The 15,490-nt window shown below is 48.7% G+C and overlaps 1 protein-coding gene across 1 annotated transcript in view; it reads right to left on the bottom strand.

Moving 5' to 3' along the window:
* LOC109925570 (delta-like protein 4) overlaps positions 1-11,793 on the bottom strand; it is a 34,464-nt gene extending 22,671 nt beyond the window's left edge. The window contains exons 1-5 of the mRNA XM_048599970.1: positions 11,454-11,793; positions 10,198-10,449; positions 8,870-8,927; positions 2,116-2,379; positions 1,059-1,119 (exon numbers count right to left, since the gene is read on the bottom strand). Coding sequence (XP_048455927.1) covers positions 1,059-1,119; positions 2,116-2,379; positions 8,870-8,927; positions 10,198-10,449; positions 11,454-11,507 — 689 coding nt within the window. The 5' untranslated portion in view covers positions 11,508-11,793. The remainder of the gene's footprint in view (positions 1-1,058; positions 1,120-2,115; positions 2,380-8,869; positions 8,928-10,197; positions 10,450-11,453) is intronic.
* Positions 11,794-15,490: the final 3,697 nt, after the last annotated feature.

Raw genomic sequence — 15,490 nt, 5'->3', positions numbered from 1 at the left:
GACCCTAGTTCTGGACTTTCCTATCAGGAACATTCTTCCCACATCTAGCCTGTCCAGTCCCATCAGGATTGTATATGTTTCCATGAGATCTTCCCTCATTTTTCTAAATTCCAGTGAATACAAGCCCAGTCGATCCAGTCTTTCCTCATATGTCAGTCCTGCCATCCCGGGAATCAGTCTGGTGAACCTTCACTGGACTCTCTCAATAGCAAGAATGTCTTTTCCCCAGACTAGGAGACCAAAACTACACACAATACTTAAGGTGTGGCCTCACCAAAGCCCTGTATAACTGTAGCAAGACATCCTTATTCTGATACTGTCATCTTCTTGCTATGAGTGACAGCATGCCATTAGCTTTCCTCACTACCTGCTGTATGCCAACCTTCAGCGACTGTTCCACCATGACACCCAGGTCTCATTGCATCTCACCTTTTCCTAAATTTCCACCATTCAGATAATAATCTGCCTTCCTGTTTTTGTGACCAAAGTGGATAACCTCATATTTATCCACATTATACTGCATTATATTGCATTGCAATGTGTGTATGGTGTGTGCGTGTGTGTGTGTGTGTGTGTGTGTGTGTGCACGCGCGCGCGCGCATGTGTGTGTGCAACTGTGTACGTTTGTATGTGTATGTGTGTGGGGGTCTCTGTGTATGTCCGTCTATGTATATCTATGTGTGTAAGTCTTCATATGTGTGTGTGTGTGTGTGTGTGTGTGCGTGTGTGTGCGCGTGTGTCTGTGTCTGTGTCTATGTGTGTGTGTTATCTGTGTGCCTGTCTGTATGTATATGTGTGTGTGTCTGTGTGTCCACAGGTAGTGGTTGGGGAGGGTCTGAGGTGAGGAGGGATGTGTTATGGCAGGAGGTTTTGGGCTAGGATCAGCTGGGGCAGAGTGGGGTGACTCCAGATAACCGGAGTAACATAGAGTGGCAGGGGGCAGCCACAATAGTGAGAAGAAACAAGAGGATATGGTCCGAATGAAGGTCCGTGTCAGTATGACGTGTGCGGTGGAGAGATGTCCCGTTACTCGCAGCCCATGCTCCTCCATCACTTACTTGCACTCGCCTGGTTGGTCACAGTAGCCATGATCCAAGCTGCATCCAGCCTGGCAAATCGCTGGAGGGAATTAAAAAAAAAGAAGACATTGTAAATCTGAGGCAGTGACAGACTAATCCCTGTTCCAGTAGTAACCTGCACCCAGTGCGAGGTTGGGTGGGGCGGTGGGAGGGAGCGCAAACGCCTCTTCCCCTACTCCTTTTCCTCACCAGTAATAATGCCCGCGGTGACACGTTTTCAAAGGACCAGCCCCACATGAAGGCAGGCAGCTGGCATTGCGGGAACGTCGTCCGGCTGGGAATTCTGCGGCCTGGCTCGGGGATCTGGTGGCACGGGTCTGCTGCCGGAATTTCGATCCAATTGAGGCAATCCGCAGCTGAAACTCGTCTCAGTGGCCGACTGGTTGGTGAATGCCCTCTCGGGGAGGCAAAGCTGCCACCCTGACCCGGTCCGGCCTAAGTGTGACTCCAGACCCACGGCGGTGTGGCCGACTCTCTCGGAAATGGCCTTAGCTGGATGCTCTGGGAATAAATTGGCAGCAACGGGATAGACGGGTAGAAAGAGCACTGTGCCATGAATGACTCTACAGCATGGGGGGGGACATGGATAGACAGTGCTAGGATGAAACCCCAGTGGAGCTAAAGAGTGTATAGTACCGGGGTGTACAGTCCACTGGTTCTCCCTCTGCTTGCTCCTCCACTCTCTGTGGGTCACAATCATAGAATCCCAAAGCAGCGTGGAAGCAGTCCATTTGGCCGATCAAGTCCAAAGAGCCTCCCACCCAGACCCAACCTCCTATCCTATCCCCCCCGCAACATGGCTAACCTACGACACTATGGCCAATTTAGCACGGCCTGCGCGCCTTTGGAACGGGGGGAGGAAAACCGGAGTGCCCGCAGGAAGCCCGCGTGGAGAGCACGCAAGCCCCGCGCAAGCGGTCGGCCGAGGGTGGGATCGAAGCCGGGTTGGGGTGTGTCCCTGACACTTTGAGGCAGCAGTGCTAACCACTGAGCCACCGCGCCAACGTCGGTGTGGGCGCCGCGTGCCCCTCCTTACGTTGTGAGCAGTATTCATTCTGCCAGCCCGGCAGGCAGTGCCTCTGCCCCTCCTTGCCGCAGGTGTAGTGCCCGAAGGTGTCGTTCCGGGGCCGGCAGTAGTCAGAGCATCCCTCTCCGTAGTAGTGTTGGCTGCATACCACCCGGTATGAGTAGTGCAACTGAGTGTGCTCCCCTTGCAGGGAATCCTGGGCCCAGGCTGTGCCCACTGACTGGTGCCTCTGGATGGCAAAGCGACTGATCAATGTCTCAGGGCTGGTCACATCTGTGGACAGCAAACAGCCCAGATTAACACGGGGGCTTGGATTTATCATTATTGTCGTGTGTACCGGGATACAGTGTAAAGTATTATTTGGCATGCAAAGTCATGCCTCACGTCAGCACGTCAGAGTAACAGAAAAGAACACAGAATGTAGGGTTACAGCCACAGGGAAGGGGTGCAGAGATGAATCGACTCTAACTGGTGAGGGGTCCATTCGTAAGTCTGATAATGGCAGGGAAGAAGCAGTTCTTGAATCTGTTGGTACATGTTTTCAAACATTTGCACCTACTGCCCCATGGGAGAGTATAACAGGGGTGGGAGGGGACTTTGATGATGTTGGCTGCTTTCCCGAGGCAGTGGGAAGTGTAGGCGGAGTCAGTGGAGGGAAGGCTGTGATGGATTGGGCTGTGTTCACGACTCTCTGTAATTACTCGCGGTCTTGGGCAGAGCAGTTGCCATACCATGCCGTGAAGCATCCGGATAGGATGCTTTTCGTGGTAGCAGCTATAAAAATGAGACAGGACCATTGTGAATTCCCTTAGCCTCCTCAGGAAGCAGAGGCGTTGTTGTGCTTTCTTGACATGTGTCAACAGGGATGGGCCCAGGACAGATTGTCCCTGATATTCACTCCTAGGTACATGACGCTCTCGACCATCTCCACCTCAGCACCAGTGATGCAGACGGGGACACGTCCTCCAATCCAATTCCGGAAGTCGATGACCAGCCTCGTCATTTTGCTGGCGTTGAGGGAGAGATTGTTGTCTGCACACCGCGCCAGTAAGTTCTCTATCTCTTTCCTGTACTCTCATGTCGTAGGTCGAGATCCGACCTACGATGGTGGTGTCTTCAGCAAACTTGTAAATGGAAGTGGTTAAAGATGAGGGCAGAAATGCCATGGAGACTACAAAACCAGGGCAATTCAGACCCTCCCTCACTCCATCCTGGGCTCCCTTCCCATAGACACTGCAGTAGCTTGGCCCAACTATTACAAGAGCATCAAGTTCCTCGGAGTGACAATAACCGACAACCTGTCTTGGATTTCCCACGTAAATGAGACAGTCAAGAAGGCACAACAACGCCTCTTCTTCCTCATTCAGCTCAGGAAATTTGGCATGTCCATAAGGATCCACACCAACTTCTACAGATGTACCATTGAAAGCATACTGTCCGGGTGCATAACGGTCTGGTATGGCAACTGCTCTGCCCAGGACTGTAAGAAACTACCGAAGGTGGTGAGCACAGCCCAGACCATCGCGGAAGCCAACCTTCCATCCATGGACTCCATTTACACGGCTCGCTGCTGCAGAAAGGCGGCCAACATCGTCAAAGACCCATCGCATCCTGGTAATAACCTCTACAACCTCTTCTGTCAGGCAGAAGATACAGAAGTCTGAACACACTCAGGTTCAGGAACAGCTTCTTCCTGGCCATTATCAAACTGTTGAATGGACTCTGTAGCCTCAAACAATGCTGATCTTGCCTAGTGCACGCCCTGTGCAATCTAACCTGTGTGCCTCTAAGTCTTTTTGATCTGTACATCCTTTGCTTACTATGGTCTGACTGTACTGCTCATAAACAAAGCTTTTCACTGTGTTTTGATATACAATGCAATAAATAAATCAATCAACCACACTCATTAAACCAGGAGCTAAACACCGGGCACTGGCTTATTGCCAGAGACTGGTAGCTTCACAAATAAACAAGAGACCACCAAGACTTGGGGAGCTAATGGTCTGGTGGTATTATCACTAGATTATTAATTCAACGACCCTCGGGTAGTGTTCTGGAGACCAGGGTTCAAATCCTGCTATGGTCGATAGTGGAATTTGAATTCAGCAACTCTCTGGAATTCAGAGGGGAAATTGTTTCCAATTGCCAGGGGGAGAAAAACCTATCTGGTTCACTAACGGAAAAGAAATTTATCTCCTTACCCAGTCTGACCTACATATGACTCCAGATCCAAAGCAATGTAATTGACTCTCAACTGCCCTCTGGGCAATTAGGGATAGGCAACTTTTAGGGGAGATACAGGAGGAACCTCCTCAGCCCCTGTGTGGATCTCCCTGTGCATTGGGTCAGTTGGGAATGGCAGAATCGCCAGGAATGGGGGGTGATGGGAAAGGGGGAACTGTGCTGGGGTGGGGAGTGGGGGGTTGGGGGTGTGGACATGGGTGTCCAGAGAGAATGAAATGGGATGGGGATTGGAGGAGAGTAGCAGGGGAACAATACAGGAGGGGCAACCATCAAACCTGGGTAGGTCACTGCTTTGGGGTATGTGGGGGATTCAATGCGAAAATTAAGCCCAAATCATCAAGCATTTGAGAGAGCAAGTAAACAAGTAACAGTTTCAGATGTCAACCACACAGCTGATTCTTCAGTTCCAAAACCGATGAGAGAAATACAGAGATCCCAGAGTGGGTGTGAGAAACAGACGCACAGTTGAGGAGGTAGTCAGATCCTGGAGTGATGGATATAAACTGATCCCAATTTATATCGGCACATATATTCCAGAATTAACTGATCCCGAACTGATAACATCCTCTGTCCTACATTTTTTGTCTGGTCTATGCACAGTTAGAGCAAGGAGCCAGGTCCATTACAGCTAGAAAACGATCGAGCTCAACATCACTGGAACCAACTTGATCTGTTCCAACTCCTCTGCCAACCAGTACACCCGGGGTTTAAGCTGCTATGGTAACATCCATTTTTCCATGCATGTTGTGGTCTGGAGTTAGGGATAGAGGTGGCAGAGGCTCCTAATCTTCCTTCTATCACTTTGGCTGACCAGGAATATCTCCCACTCCTACCATCTGCCATTGGGGTTTGTTGGAAGCTGTTGCAAATTGTCGAGCTGCATTGTGAACACACATTTCTTGGCCAGGAGTACTTAGTTGCTGACTCAGAGGCAGGGACGCTACCCACTTCCCCCCACACCACCATCCCCCCACCACCCCCCCACCCAACCCCACATACTCTGCACAGCACAAAGATTGAAAAAGGCACCCAATGAAAACCTGTCCCAGGAGATGGTTGGTGAATGTTGGAGTTGATGGGAGTTGTGGGTGACTTACTGACTTGGTGATGAGATCAGCTAAGTGAAAGGTGACAGAGAGCAGGTATGATGGACTGGCGCTCTACAGACAGTGGCGTGTGGCTTGTGAAGCACTGACAGGATCAGTGCTGGCTTCACTACATTTGTCGGCAGCTTCAATGAAGGGATAGCAAGTCACCAATCCGAGTCTGCAAATGAGAGGTGACCCAAAGCTATGTGGATCACTGATGCTCAATCTTTGGCTTGTCAGATGGCTCTCTCAGATGGAAATTCACCATCGCGGACCCCGTCCATTTAGTTATTACTCGTAATAAACAGAATGTGAAAATGAAGGATGTTGTGAAACTTGAAAGGGTTTAGAAAAGATTTACAGAGATTTTGCCAGGGTTGGAGAGTTTCAGCTACAGGGAGAGGCTGAATAAGCTGGGGCTATTTTCCCTGGAGTGTCAGAGGCTGAGGGGTGACCTTATAGAGGTTTATAAAACCATGAGGGGCATGGATAGGATAAATAGCCAGGGCATTTTCCCCAGGGTGGGGGAGTCCAAAACTAGAGGGCGTAGGTTTAAGGTAAGAGGGGAAAGATTTAAAATGAGATCTCAGGGGCAACTTGTTCACACAGAGGTGGTGAATGTATGGCATGAGCTGCCAGAGGAAATGGTGAAGGCTGGGACAATTACAATATTTAAAAGGCATTTGGATAGGTATATAACTAGGAAGGGTTTAGAGGGATATGGGCCAAATGGGACTAGACTAATTTTGGATATCTGGTCATCATGGACGAATTGGACCAAAGGGTCTGTTTCTGTGCTGTACAACTCTATGATTCTATTGGCTGACAACAGAGTGCTTTAATTTTTTGGGGGGCATCAGCTATTTGCCTGCAGTGTTGAGCGAGATGGGGGTTCCCTCTTTCTTTTTTCCCCTGGCAGCTATATTAGGGTTAGGGTAAGGGCATTACACAGAAATAGCACAGAAATGATTTTTTTTCTTCCCAGACAGAGAGCAGGACCTCAAAGGGGGAATGGAACCTGCTCCTGGACATTCCTGCTGGTTCACTTCTGTTAACAGTTCACTCTGATATGAGGACCCTCTGTAAAGTCTCTAACGTCTCCTTTGAAATGGTTTTGCTCCATGATTTGAGAAGCTCTGTACTCGTGGATAATTGCAAAGTGGTATGAACAGGGAAGGTGCCAGGAATAAGAAACCTCAGCAATGAGGAAAGATTGTGGAAGTTGGGGCAGCTCTCCCCGAAGAGATAAAGACTGAGAGGGATATCCGATAGAGGTTTTCAAAATCATGGTAGGGCTGGACAGAATAGACAGGGAGAAACTGTTTCTGCTCTTAAAATAAGAGGGCATCGATTTAGAGTGATCTGCAAATGAAGCAAGGGGGATGTGAGAAAAATCTTATTCACTCAGTGAGTGGTTCGGGTGTGGAATGCGCTGCCTGGAAATGTGGTGGAGGCAGGTTCAATTGAGGTGTTCAAGAGGATGATTATTTGGATAGAAATGGTGAGCAGGGATATGGGGAAAAGGCAGGAGATTGGTGCTAGGGGATAGAACTGGTGCTGACAGGATGGGCCAAATGTTCTGTGATTCCGACAGTGGGCAAAACCATGGTAAATGGATTTTTGATGTGAGCTCATCAACTTTGAATAGCGATGGGATTGACTGGAGTACTTCTTAGGGCAGGATAGGCTAGAACCATTGGAGCTTTGAATAGACTGAAAGGCTCATGTGCATTGATCGTTAAAATACCATCAACACCTACAGGAACTTCACAAAAAGCCAGTGAAATGCTGACTTTTATTCCTATAGGATTGAAGAGGATAAGTCAGCTGCATGTAGGTCCTAGTTAGAATACAGTGGAGTAAAGTGAGTGCATCACACTTTGGGAAGGACACAGCGATCGTGAACAGTGCCCAGATTAAATTGACATGAGTTTACTCAAAGTAGGATGATATTTCCTGGAACTTTGAAGATTAAGGATCTGTGAGGGCTGAATGGTTTCCTTTTGTTCCTATGGAGACAGACAGACAGACCCTAGAGTATTCAAAAAGCTGTCAACGTACACAAATCCTGCAGTGAGTAATCCCAATGTGTGGAATCATAGGTAGTAGGAGTGATCCTGGAGTGATAGAGACAAACAGATTCTAGAGTGTTCAAGACTCGCAGATTCTGGGAGTGATCCCAGGGTGGCGAAGATGTACAGATCCCAGACTAATCCTGGTGTAATCCTGCATCGAACCAGGAGAGACAGAGGGGCACAAATCCTGAAGTAGTGGGCAAACGCATAGCCCAGCATGACTGAAGTCCGCAGCTCCTGCAGTGATCCTGGAGTGACACAAACAGGCAATCCTGGACCGACATTCCCAGAGTGATGGGAACAATCCCAGAGCGATGGGAACAATCCCAGAGTGATGGGGTCAAATCCAGAGTGGTGCTGACAGTCCTGGAGGGATAGACAGACGATCCTGCGTGATGGGGATAAGCAATCCGGCAGATTGGGAATATCCTAGAGTGATGGGGCCAAATTTGGTACTGTGGGAACAATCCTGGAGTGATAATAACAATCCTGGAGTGATGGAGACAGGCAATCCTGGAGTGATGGGCATCCATCCCAGAGCGACGAGGTCAATCCAAGAGTAATGGAAACAGAATCCCGGAGTGATGGGCTCTATCCTGGAGTAATGGGGTCGGTTCTGGAGTGGTGGGAACAATCCCAGAGTGATGGGAACAATTCTCGCAGAATGGGGTCTATTCCGGAATGATGGGAGCAATCCTGGAGTAATGGGGTCTATCCTGAGTGATGGGAAGAGTCGAGAGAGATGGGAACAAACCTGGAGTGATGGGAACATAATCCCAGAGCGATGGGAACAGTTCTTGAGGAATGGGGTCTATTCCTGAGTGATGGGAACAGAAATCCCAGAGTGATGACTGGGTATGTGGAGCTTTGAGCCATTCTCCCTAATAGTTTCCTAACAGTTTGTCAGCTCCTCCCTAACCCTTGATGGCCATGTCTGAAAGCCGGTCCAAAAAGGGCGGCGCTGATTTGTTAAAAAGGTGTAAAACGCAGGAAAAGGCCGCCTTGACTTCTTGGCAAAGCTCAGCTTTTCTCACCAGCTCGGTTTCCCACACCAAAAATAACCGAGAGGAAGTTGATTGTGTTGTGAACACTGGGGGAGATGAGGAGCAGCTACATCAGCACTGAATAAATGGGAGGCTGTAACTTCATAAAACAAAGCACTGCAGTCAAACTAAAACAAAACCAAAACAACAACAACAAACAAAAAAAAAACAAAAGTGGAGGGAGTCTGCGAGAAGCCTTTGTTCGAATTTATGACAAATAAATAAATAAGACTTTAAAGTGGGGCTTGGTCCCCAGAGCTGTGCTCCTGGAAGTGCGGCTCGCTGCCGCCCCCTCGCGGTCTGTGGCACTTACTGGGACTCGGCAGATTCGAGGCAGAATTCCAGGCTTCAATGATCAGAGAGAAAGTTCCCTGTCAAACATGAAGAGACAGAGACTTGGAGTTAGCAAACGATCGCCCGGTTGCAGCAGGCAGAAGATTTATATCCGTACACTGGGCACGGCGTTAAGGGTTTCATTCGGATTGGCTGCCTGATTTCTGAGGGGGCCCTGGGTTAGTGAACAGCCCCCTACACCCCCAGCTCTCTAAAAGGGCTCCTGTGTTGGGTACAGCTGAGAGCTACTCGCCTCACATGTGCATCAGCATCGGGTTAGACATCACGTGGTTATTATGTCCCTGCACAAGATCATTTTCAGTTTGTATTTCTCCGCGTCTCTGTGTTTTGTGCGTGATTGTGTCTGTGTCTATCAGTGCATTTGTGTCAACATGTCTCTTGTTTGTGTGTGTGTGTGTGTGTGTCAGTATCTGTGTCTGAGTGTATCTCTGTAGCTGAGTGTCTGAATATCTCCCTGTGTCAGTGTGAATCTCTCTCTGTGTCTCTGTCTGTGTCTCACGCTGTCTGTATCAGTGCGTCTGTGTCTCTCTCGATCTCTCGCTGTCTGTGTCTCTCTGTGTCAGTGTGTCTATGTGTCTCTCTGTCTGTGTCTCTGTATGTGTCTCTCTCTGTCTTTCTGTCTGTGTCAGTGTGTCTGTGTGTTCTGGATACTGAGTGTCTTGCCACTGCCCGTGTCTGCCCTTGCCACTGCTCAGTCCACGCCGTCAGGTTTGTAGGGGGTAGCGCACCCTCACATTAAGCCCAGGGTCCAGTTCCCAATCTCATATTGCGCTTTATTTCAGAGTTTATAACTTTCTGCACAAGATGAGCTCTCAGAGTGCAGCCACATCCCTTAGACATGCGCATCGGTTTGCAACACACTCTATCTCAGTCTGTGTCTCTCTCTACCTGTCTGTCTCTCTGTCTCTGTTTCTCTCTGTCTCAGTCTCTCTGTGCCTCCCTGTCTCTGTCTCACTGTGTCTCTCTGTGCCTCCCTGTCTCTCTGTCTCCGTGTACCTCCCTCTCTCTCTCTCTGTCTCACTGTCTCTCTGTGCCTCCCTGTCTCTCTCTCTCTGTCTCTCTGTGCCTCCCTGTCTCCCTCACTGTCTCTCTGTGTCTCCCTGTCTCTGTCTCTCTGTGTCTCCCTCTGTCTGTGTCTCTCTCTCTATGTGTCGCTCTGTGTTTCCCTGTCTCTCTATGCATCTCTCTGTCTCTGTCTCTCTGTCTCTGTGTCTCCTTGTCTCTCTGTGTCACTCTCTGTCTCTCTGTGTCCCCCAGTCTCTCTCTCTCTGTGCCTCTGTCTCTCACCGGCCATTTGAAGGTGAAGTTGATTCTGAGCGGAGCCTGGCTGTCCGGCACAGTGAACGAGTTTGTGCCCAGCAGCGGGGTCAGCACATTGCCATAGGTGCACGGCTCCGGGGACACCACCTTCTGGAAATGTTTCAGACACACCCGAAAGAAGGTTCGACACTCAGGCACACAGCGGTTCCCAGCAGCTAACAGAGCGCCAGAGTTCTCAAATTGTCCGATCCTCAACTCGAATGTACCGCTAGCAGAAACCTTTCAAAAACACAGACACCGAGATCAGCACGGCGAACAGAGACAGAGAGAGAGAGAGATGAGGAGGGGGAGAGAGAGACAAGGTTACAGTGAACAGAGAGAGAGAGGGAGAGGGTGATGGTGAGGAGGGAGAGAGAGGGGGTCATGGTGAAGGGAGAGAGAGAAGGGGTGATGGTCAAGGGAGAGAGAGAGGGTGTGAGATGAAGGGGAGAGTGAGGGGGTCATGGTGAAGGGAGAGAGAAAGAGAGAGGGTGATGGTGAACAGAGAAAAAGAGAGGGTCGTGGTGAAAGGAGAGAGAGGGTGATGGTGAATCGAGAGAGGGGTCATAGTGAGGCAGGGGGAGAGGATAGTGAAGGGAGAGTGAGGGTGATGGTGAAAGGAGAGAGAGGGTGATGGTGAGAGATAGGGTCACGGTGGGGGAAGGTGTGGATAGTGAAGGGAGGATGATAGTGGATGGTGCAGGGAGTTTGAGGGTGATGGTGAATCGAGAGAGAGGGTCATAGTGAGGGAGAGGGAGGGGATGATGAAGGGAGGGAGAGGGTGATGGTGAAGGGAGAGAGAAGGTGATGGTGAATTGGGGGGGTGGTGGAGAATTGACATGGGAGAAGGAGGAAGGGAGACGAAAGATAGAGAGCGACAGAACTAGATAGCATGATAGAGAGAAAATTAGAGGGAACTATATATTTATGCATATATAGAGTGCGTTATAAAGGGAAGGGGAGAGAAGGATAAGGAAAGTAAGACAGCGGTTTAGGGAGAAATAGAGAAAGAGACAGAGCTCGGGAGAACGATGTAGAGAGCGTGGGAGAGAGAAAGATAGAACGACATACACTCAAGGAAGGGCAGGGAGAGAAAATTAGGGAAATGAGGAGAGAGAGAAATTGGACAGATTAATGTACAGAAAGATGGGGAGTGTTTAAATGGGAAGGAGCTGAGGAAGAGGGAGAGAGGAGGCAGAGTCAGGAAGTGAGGGGGTAAATAAGGAGGTTAGTGGTGGAGTTACCTGGGGAACTAACAGCAGAAAGAGCGCAGTGCCAATGCTGGGGAAAGCTGCCATCGCCGGGTCTAACACTGTCCCAAAGATCGCTTTGCTCCTGTCCCTGTGCCCGGCTCCCAGCGGCAGATTCCCAAATAAACGCAGGGGTAGAAATCCCAGGAACTGGCTCCTTTCTGCAACAAAAACAAAACCCCCTCCGGTGGAACGAGAAACCAGGTGTCAATCCGGAGTTCGAATGCTGGTTAGGTTTCCCTCCACTCCGGCTGTGGGACTGGAACTGGACTAGCTTCCTCTCTGGTATGTGTGTCTGAATATATATGTGTGCGTGTGTGTGTGTTCCTCTTTCTCTGACACTTACTGTGCGCCTGCACTGCTCGGGCTCCCTTTAAATAGCGAGGCTCGATTAGCCAAGCTGTCAATCAAAGCGAGACGAGCATCTGTGTCTGCATGTATTAAGTAGCCTGCCACTCACTGCTTTACTCCTTTCTGTGTGTGTCTGTGTGTGTGTGTGTGTGTGTCTGTGTGTGTGTGTCTGTGTGTTTGTGTGTGTGTGTCTATGTGTGTGTGTGTATGTGTGTGTCTGTGTCTGTGTGTCTGTATGTTTCTGAGTGTGTACGTGTCTGTGTGTGTGTGTGTGTGTGTGTGTATATATACCCTTTTCACTCACCCACCTTTTCCTTTACCACCTCGTTATAAACTGCCTGCACCCTGGAATCACTCACAGCTCCCGTCCCTGGTCCTCCCTGTGGTCAGATCTTGCCCTACTTTTTTAAATCAGTCCACATTCACCTTCAGAGAGTATATTTGCCTGCTAACTCTGGCAAGGTCACCAAGAGCTTCCTCACTCTCAGGATCCCATTTATTAATGATAATGCCAAGTTCGGAGAGAATTTTATTGTAAACGACCAACACAATAGTCTCCCCCCCACCCCCCGCAAGATTGTTTCTAAGAAATCTCCAATTTAGTCAATTGATCCCTCATAGTTAGATCTTATTATAAAAATATCTTCCAATCAAACCGAGAGTAGGTAGAATTTGAACACAGCCTCACAGCTCCAGTCAGTGTGCCACAAGAGTTAGACCGTGGTGCTACATTTCAATATTTGAACCACTTCGGGTTAAATAATGCACAATTGGTGACATTTCTTGAGCTATTTCTGAAACCCCTCTATCCCCAACACACACACACACACACACACACACACACACTCCCAATCTACCTCTGTGTCTTGACGCCAGGTTTATTTCTGTCTGTGCAGAGAGAGCTCAGATTTCGAAGTTGGGTGAGGATCCACTCCTAGCACTTCCCAGCACTCCCACCCCGGGCGAGTTGTGTCCTGCTCACTGACAGCTCCATTGGGAATGGTTGGTGTTGGAGAGGATAGGGGTAAGTATGATGCCTCGTGTAGCGCTGGACATTTACTCCCAAGCACTGAGGACACCATTTGCTCTCACACTGACTTCACAGACATAAGTGTCTCTCCACCTCATCAGAACGTGAGATACAGGAACAGGACATTTGGCCCCTCAAGCGTGCTGCACCATTCAATAAAATCATGGCTGATCTGATGGTGGACTTAACTCTGCTTTCCTGACTGACTCTCCACTCAGCTCTAACCCCATAACCTTTGGCTCTCTTGAAAGATCAAAAACCTGTCTATCAATCAGACAAGTTTAAACACAAATACAAGGGCTGGTCAGAGGCTAGAAATACTGTGAGAGTAACTCACCTGCTGGCTCCCCAAAGCCTGTCTACCATCTGCAAGGCACAAGTCAGGGATGTGATGGAATACTCCCCATTTGCCTGGATGAGTGCAGCCCCAACAACACTCAAGAAGCTTGACACCATCCGGGACAAAGCAGCACACTTGATCGGCACCACATCCACAAACATCCACTGCTTCCACCACCGAAGCTCGGTAGCAGCAGTGTGTACTATCCACAAGCTGCACTGTGGAATTTCACCAAAGACCCTTAGAAAGCACCTTCCAAACCCATGACCCACTTCCATCTAGAAGATCAAGGGCAGCAGATGTATGGGAAAGCCACCATGTGCAAGTTCCACTCCAAGCCACTCACCATCCTCGCTTGGAAATATATCACCGCTCCTTCACTGTCACCAGGTCTAAATACTGGAATTCCCTCCCGAAGGGCATTGTGGGTCAACCTGCAGACCAAAACTGAGTGCATTACCCTAGGTATGATCTCAACAATGTGCCGTACAGCTGTAGGAGGGCTTTCCTACTTTTATACTCCATCTTGCTTGTTAAAAATAAACAACATTCTATTTGCGTCACTAATTACTTGCTGTTCCTGTGGTTAACATTGCATGATTCACATACACAGATGATCTCTGCAGTCTTTCTTCATTTAAGTTGCATTCTGATTTTATACTCTTTCTGCCAAAGTGGACTAGGTCACTTCTTTCCACAATTATACACCGTCTGCCATATTTTTGCTCACTCATTCTCTCTCCCCTGCAATCTCTTTGTATCCTCCCCACAGCTTGTTTTCCTACCTTTCTTTGTATCATCAGCACATCTGTCTACAAACGCTCTGTTCCCTATCCAAGTCTTTAATGCAGATTGTAAATCATTCCAGCACTGTCGCACTTTGCTAGTTACAGTTTGCCAACCTATAAAAGCCTCATTTAATCCCAATTCTCTGTTTCCAGTCAGTTAGCCTGTTATCTGTCCTGCTGATATATCACTCCCAATGCCATCATCTGTAATGATCTTTTCTGTAGCACCTTGTTGAATAGTTTTTGGAAATGAAATAGACTACATGGTGTAAGGTGAAGGGAGCTTCCCTTGTCAATAGTGATGGGGAGACTGATATAGACAATAAGGGCCAGTCTATCCGTTTTGATGTATTTACCAGCTCACAGTCCTGTTAGATGTCAAGGCTTCTGGTCCCTGCACTCATTGCCTGATGTATTAACAGGATAATAGGATTGATAAGATGCAGAAGCATGGCCATTCAGCCCATCATGTCTCTGAATGATCGTCATGTCTTTGTGCTATTCACCTGCCTTTTTCCGTACCTTTGCACATTGTTACTGTGCAAGTAAACATCCAATGACCTCTTGAATGCCTCAATTGAACCTGCCTCCATTGGATTTCCAGGCAATGCATTCCTGACCATCACTGTGTGAAGAATTGTTTTCTCAGGCTATGAGATTAACGGGTCAATGCGCGCAACCTGCCCTGTTCAGTGAGGGAGCTGTAGGGGAAGTGATAGCATTGTGGTGTTATTGCTGGACCGTTAATTCAGAGCCGTTTCCATTCCCCGTTCGGACCGGTGTCAAGCAGGGCTGTGTCATCACCCCAACACCATTCTCGATCCACCATGCTGCAATGCTTCACCTCATTGCTGACAAACTCCCCGCTGGTGTGGAGCTAACTTACAGAACCACCTTCAATTCAAAACCAAACTCACTCCACCCACTGTCATTGAGCTGCAGTGCGCAGATGATGCTTGTGTGTGTGCGTGCAATCTCAGAGGAAGAACCCCAGACCATCGTCAGCATCTTTGTGGAGGCATATGAGAGCATGGGTCTCACCCTGAACATCTGCAAGATGAAGGTCTTCCATTAACCCAGCCCGGCATTGCAGAGCGAGCCCCTGATCATCAAGGTCCATGGGGAGGCCTTAGAGAACGTTGGCCACTTCCCAAACCTCGGGAGTGTCCTGTCAACCAAAGTGGTTATTGATGAAGAGACCCAGCGCCACCTCCAGAACGCTAGCACAGCCTGAGGAAAAAGGGTGTTCGAGAACAACAACATCAGATCAACACCCTAAGCTGTAGTACCATGTTTACATAGACTGTAGACTGTATGCTGCAATGTGGGCTATATATGGATTCTTTAGGCTGATTGGTGTAGTGTAGGGTTTGTATAGAGTGATGACTGAATGTTGTAATGAGGTGTTTGTATAGATTGTATGCTGATTGCTATTGTTACAGTTTATGTAGACTGCATACTGATTGCTATAGTGTGATTTAAATAGACTGTAGACTGATAGCTGTAGTGTGGGATTTAAATA

This window comes from Rhincodon typus, chromosome 8 (genome assembly GCF_021869965.1).
Source record: "Rhincodon typus isolate 14 chromosome 8, sRhiTyp1.1, whole genome shotgun sequence".
In the NCBI taxonomy this organism is placed as follows: domain Eukaryota; kingdom Metazoa; phylum Chordata; class Chondrichthyes; order Orectolobiformes; family Rhincodontidae; genus Rhincodon; species Rhincodon typus.
This window is presented reverse-complemented; position numbering and strand designations above follow the sequence as displayed.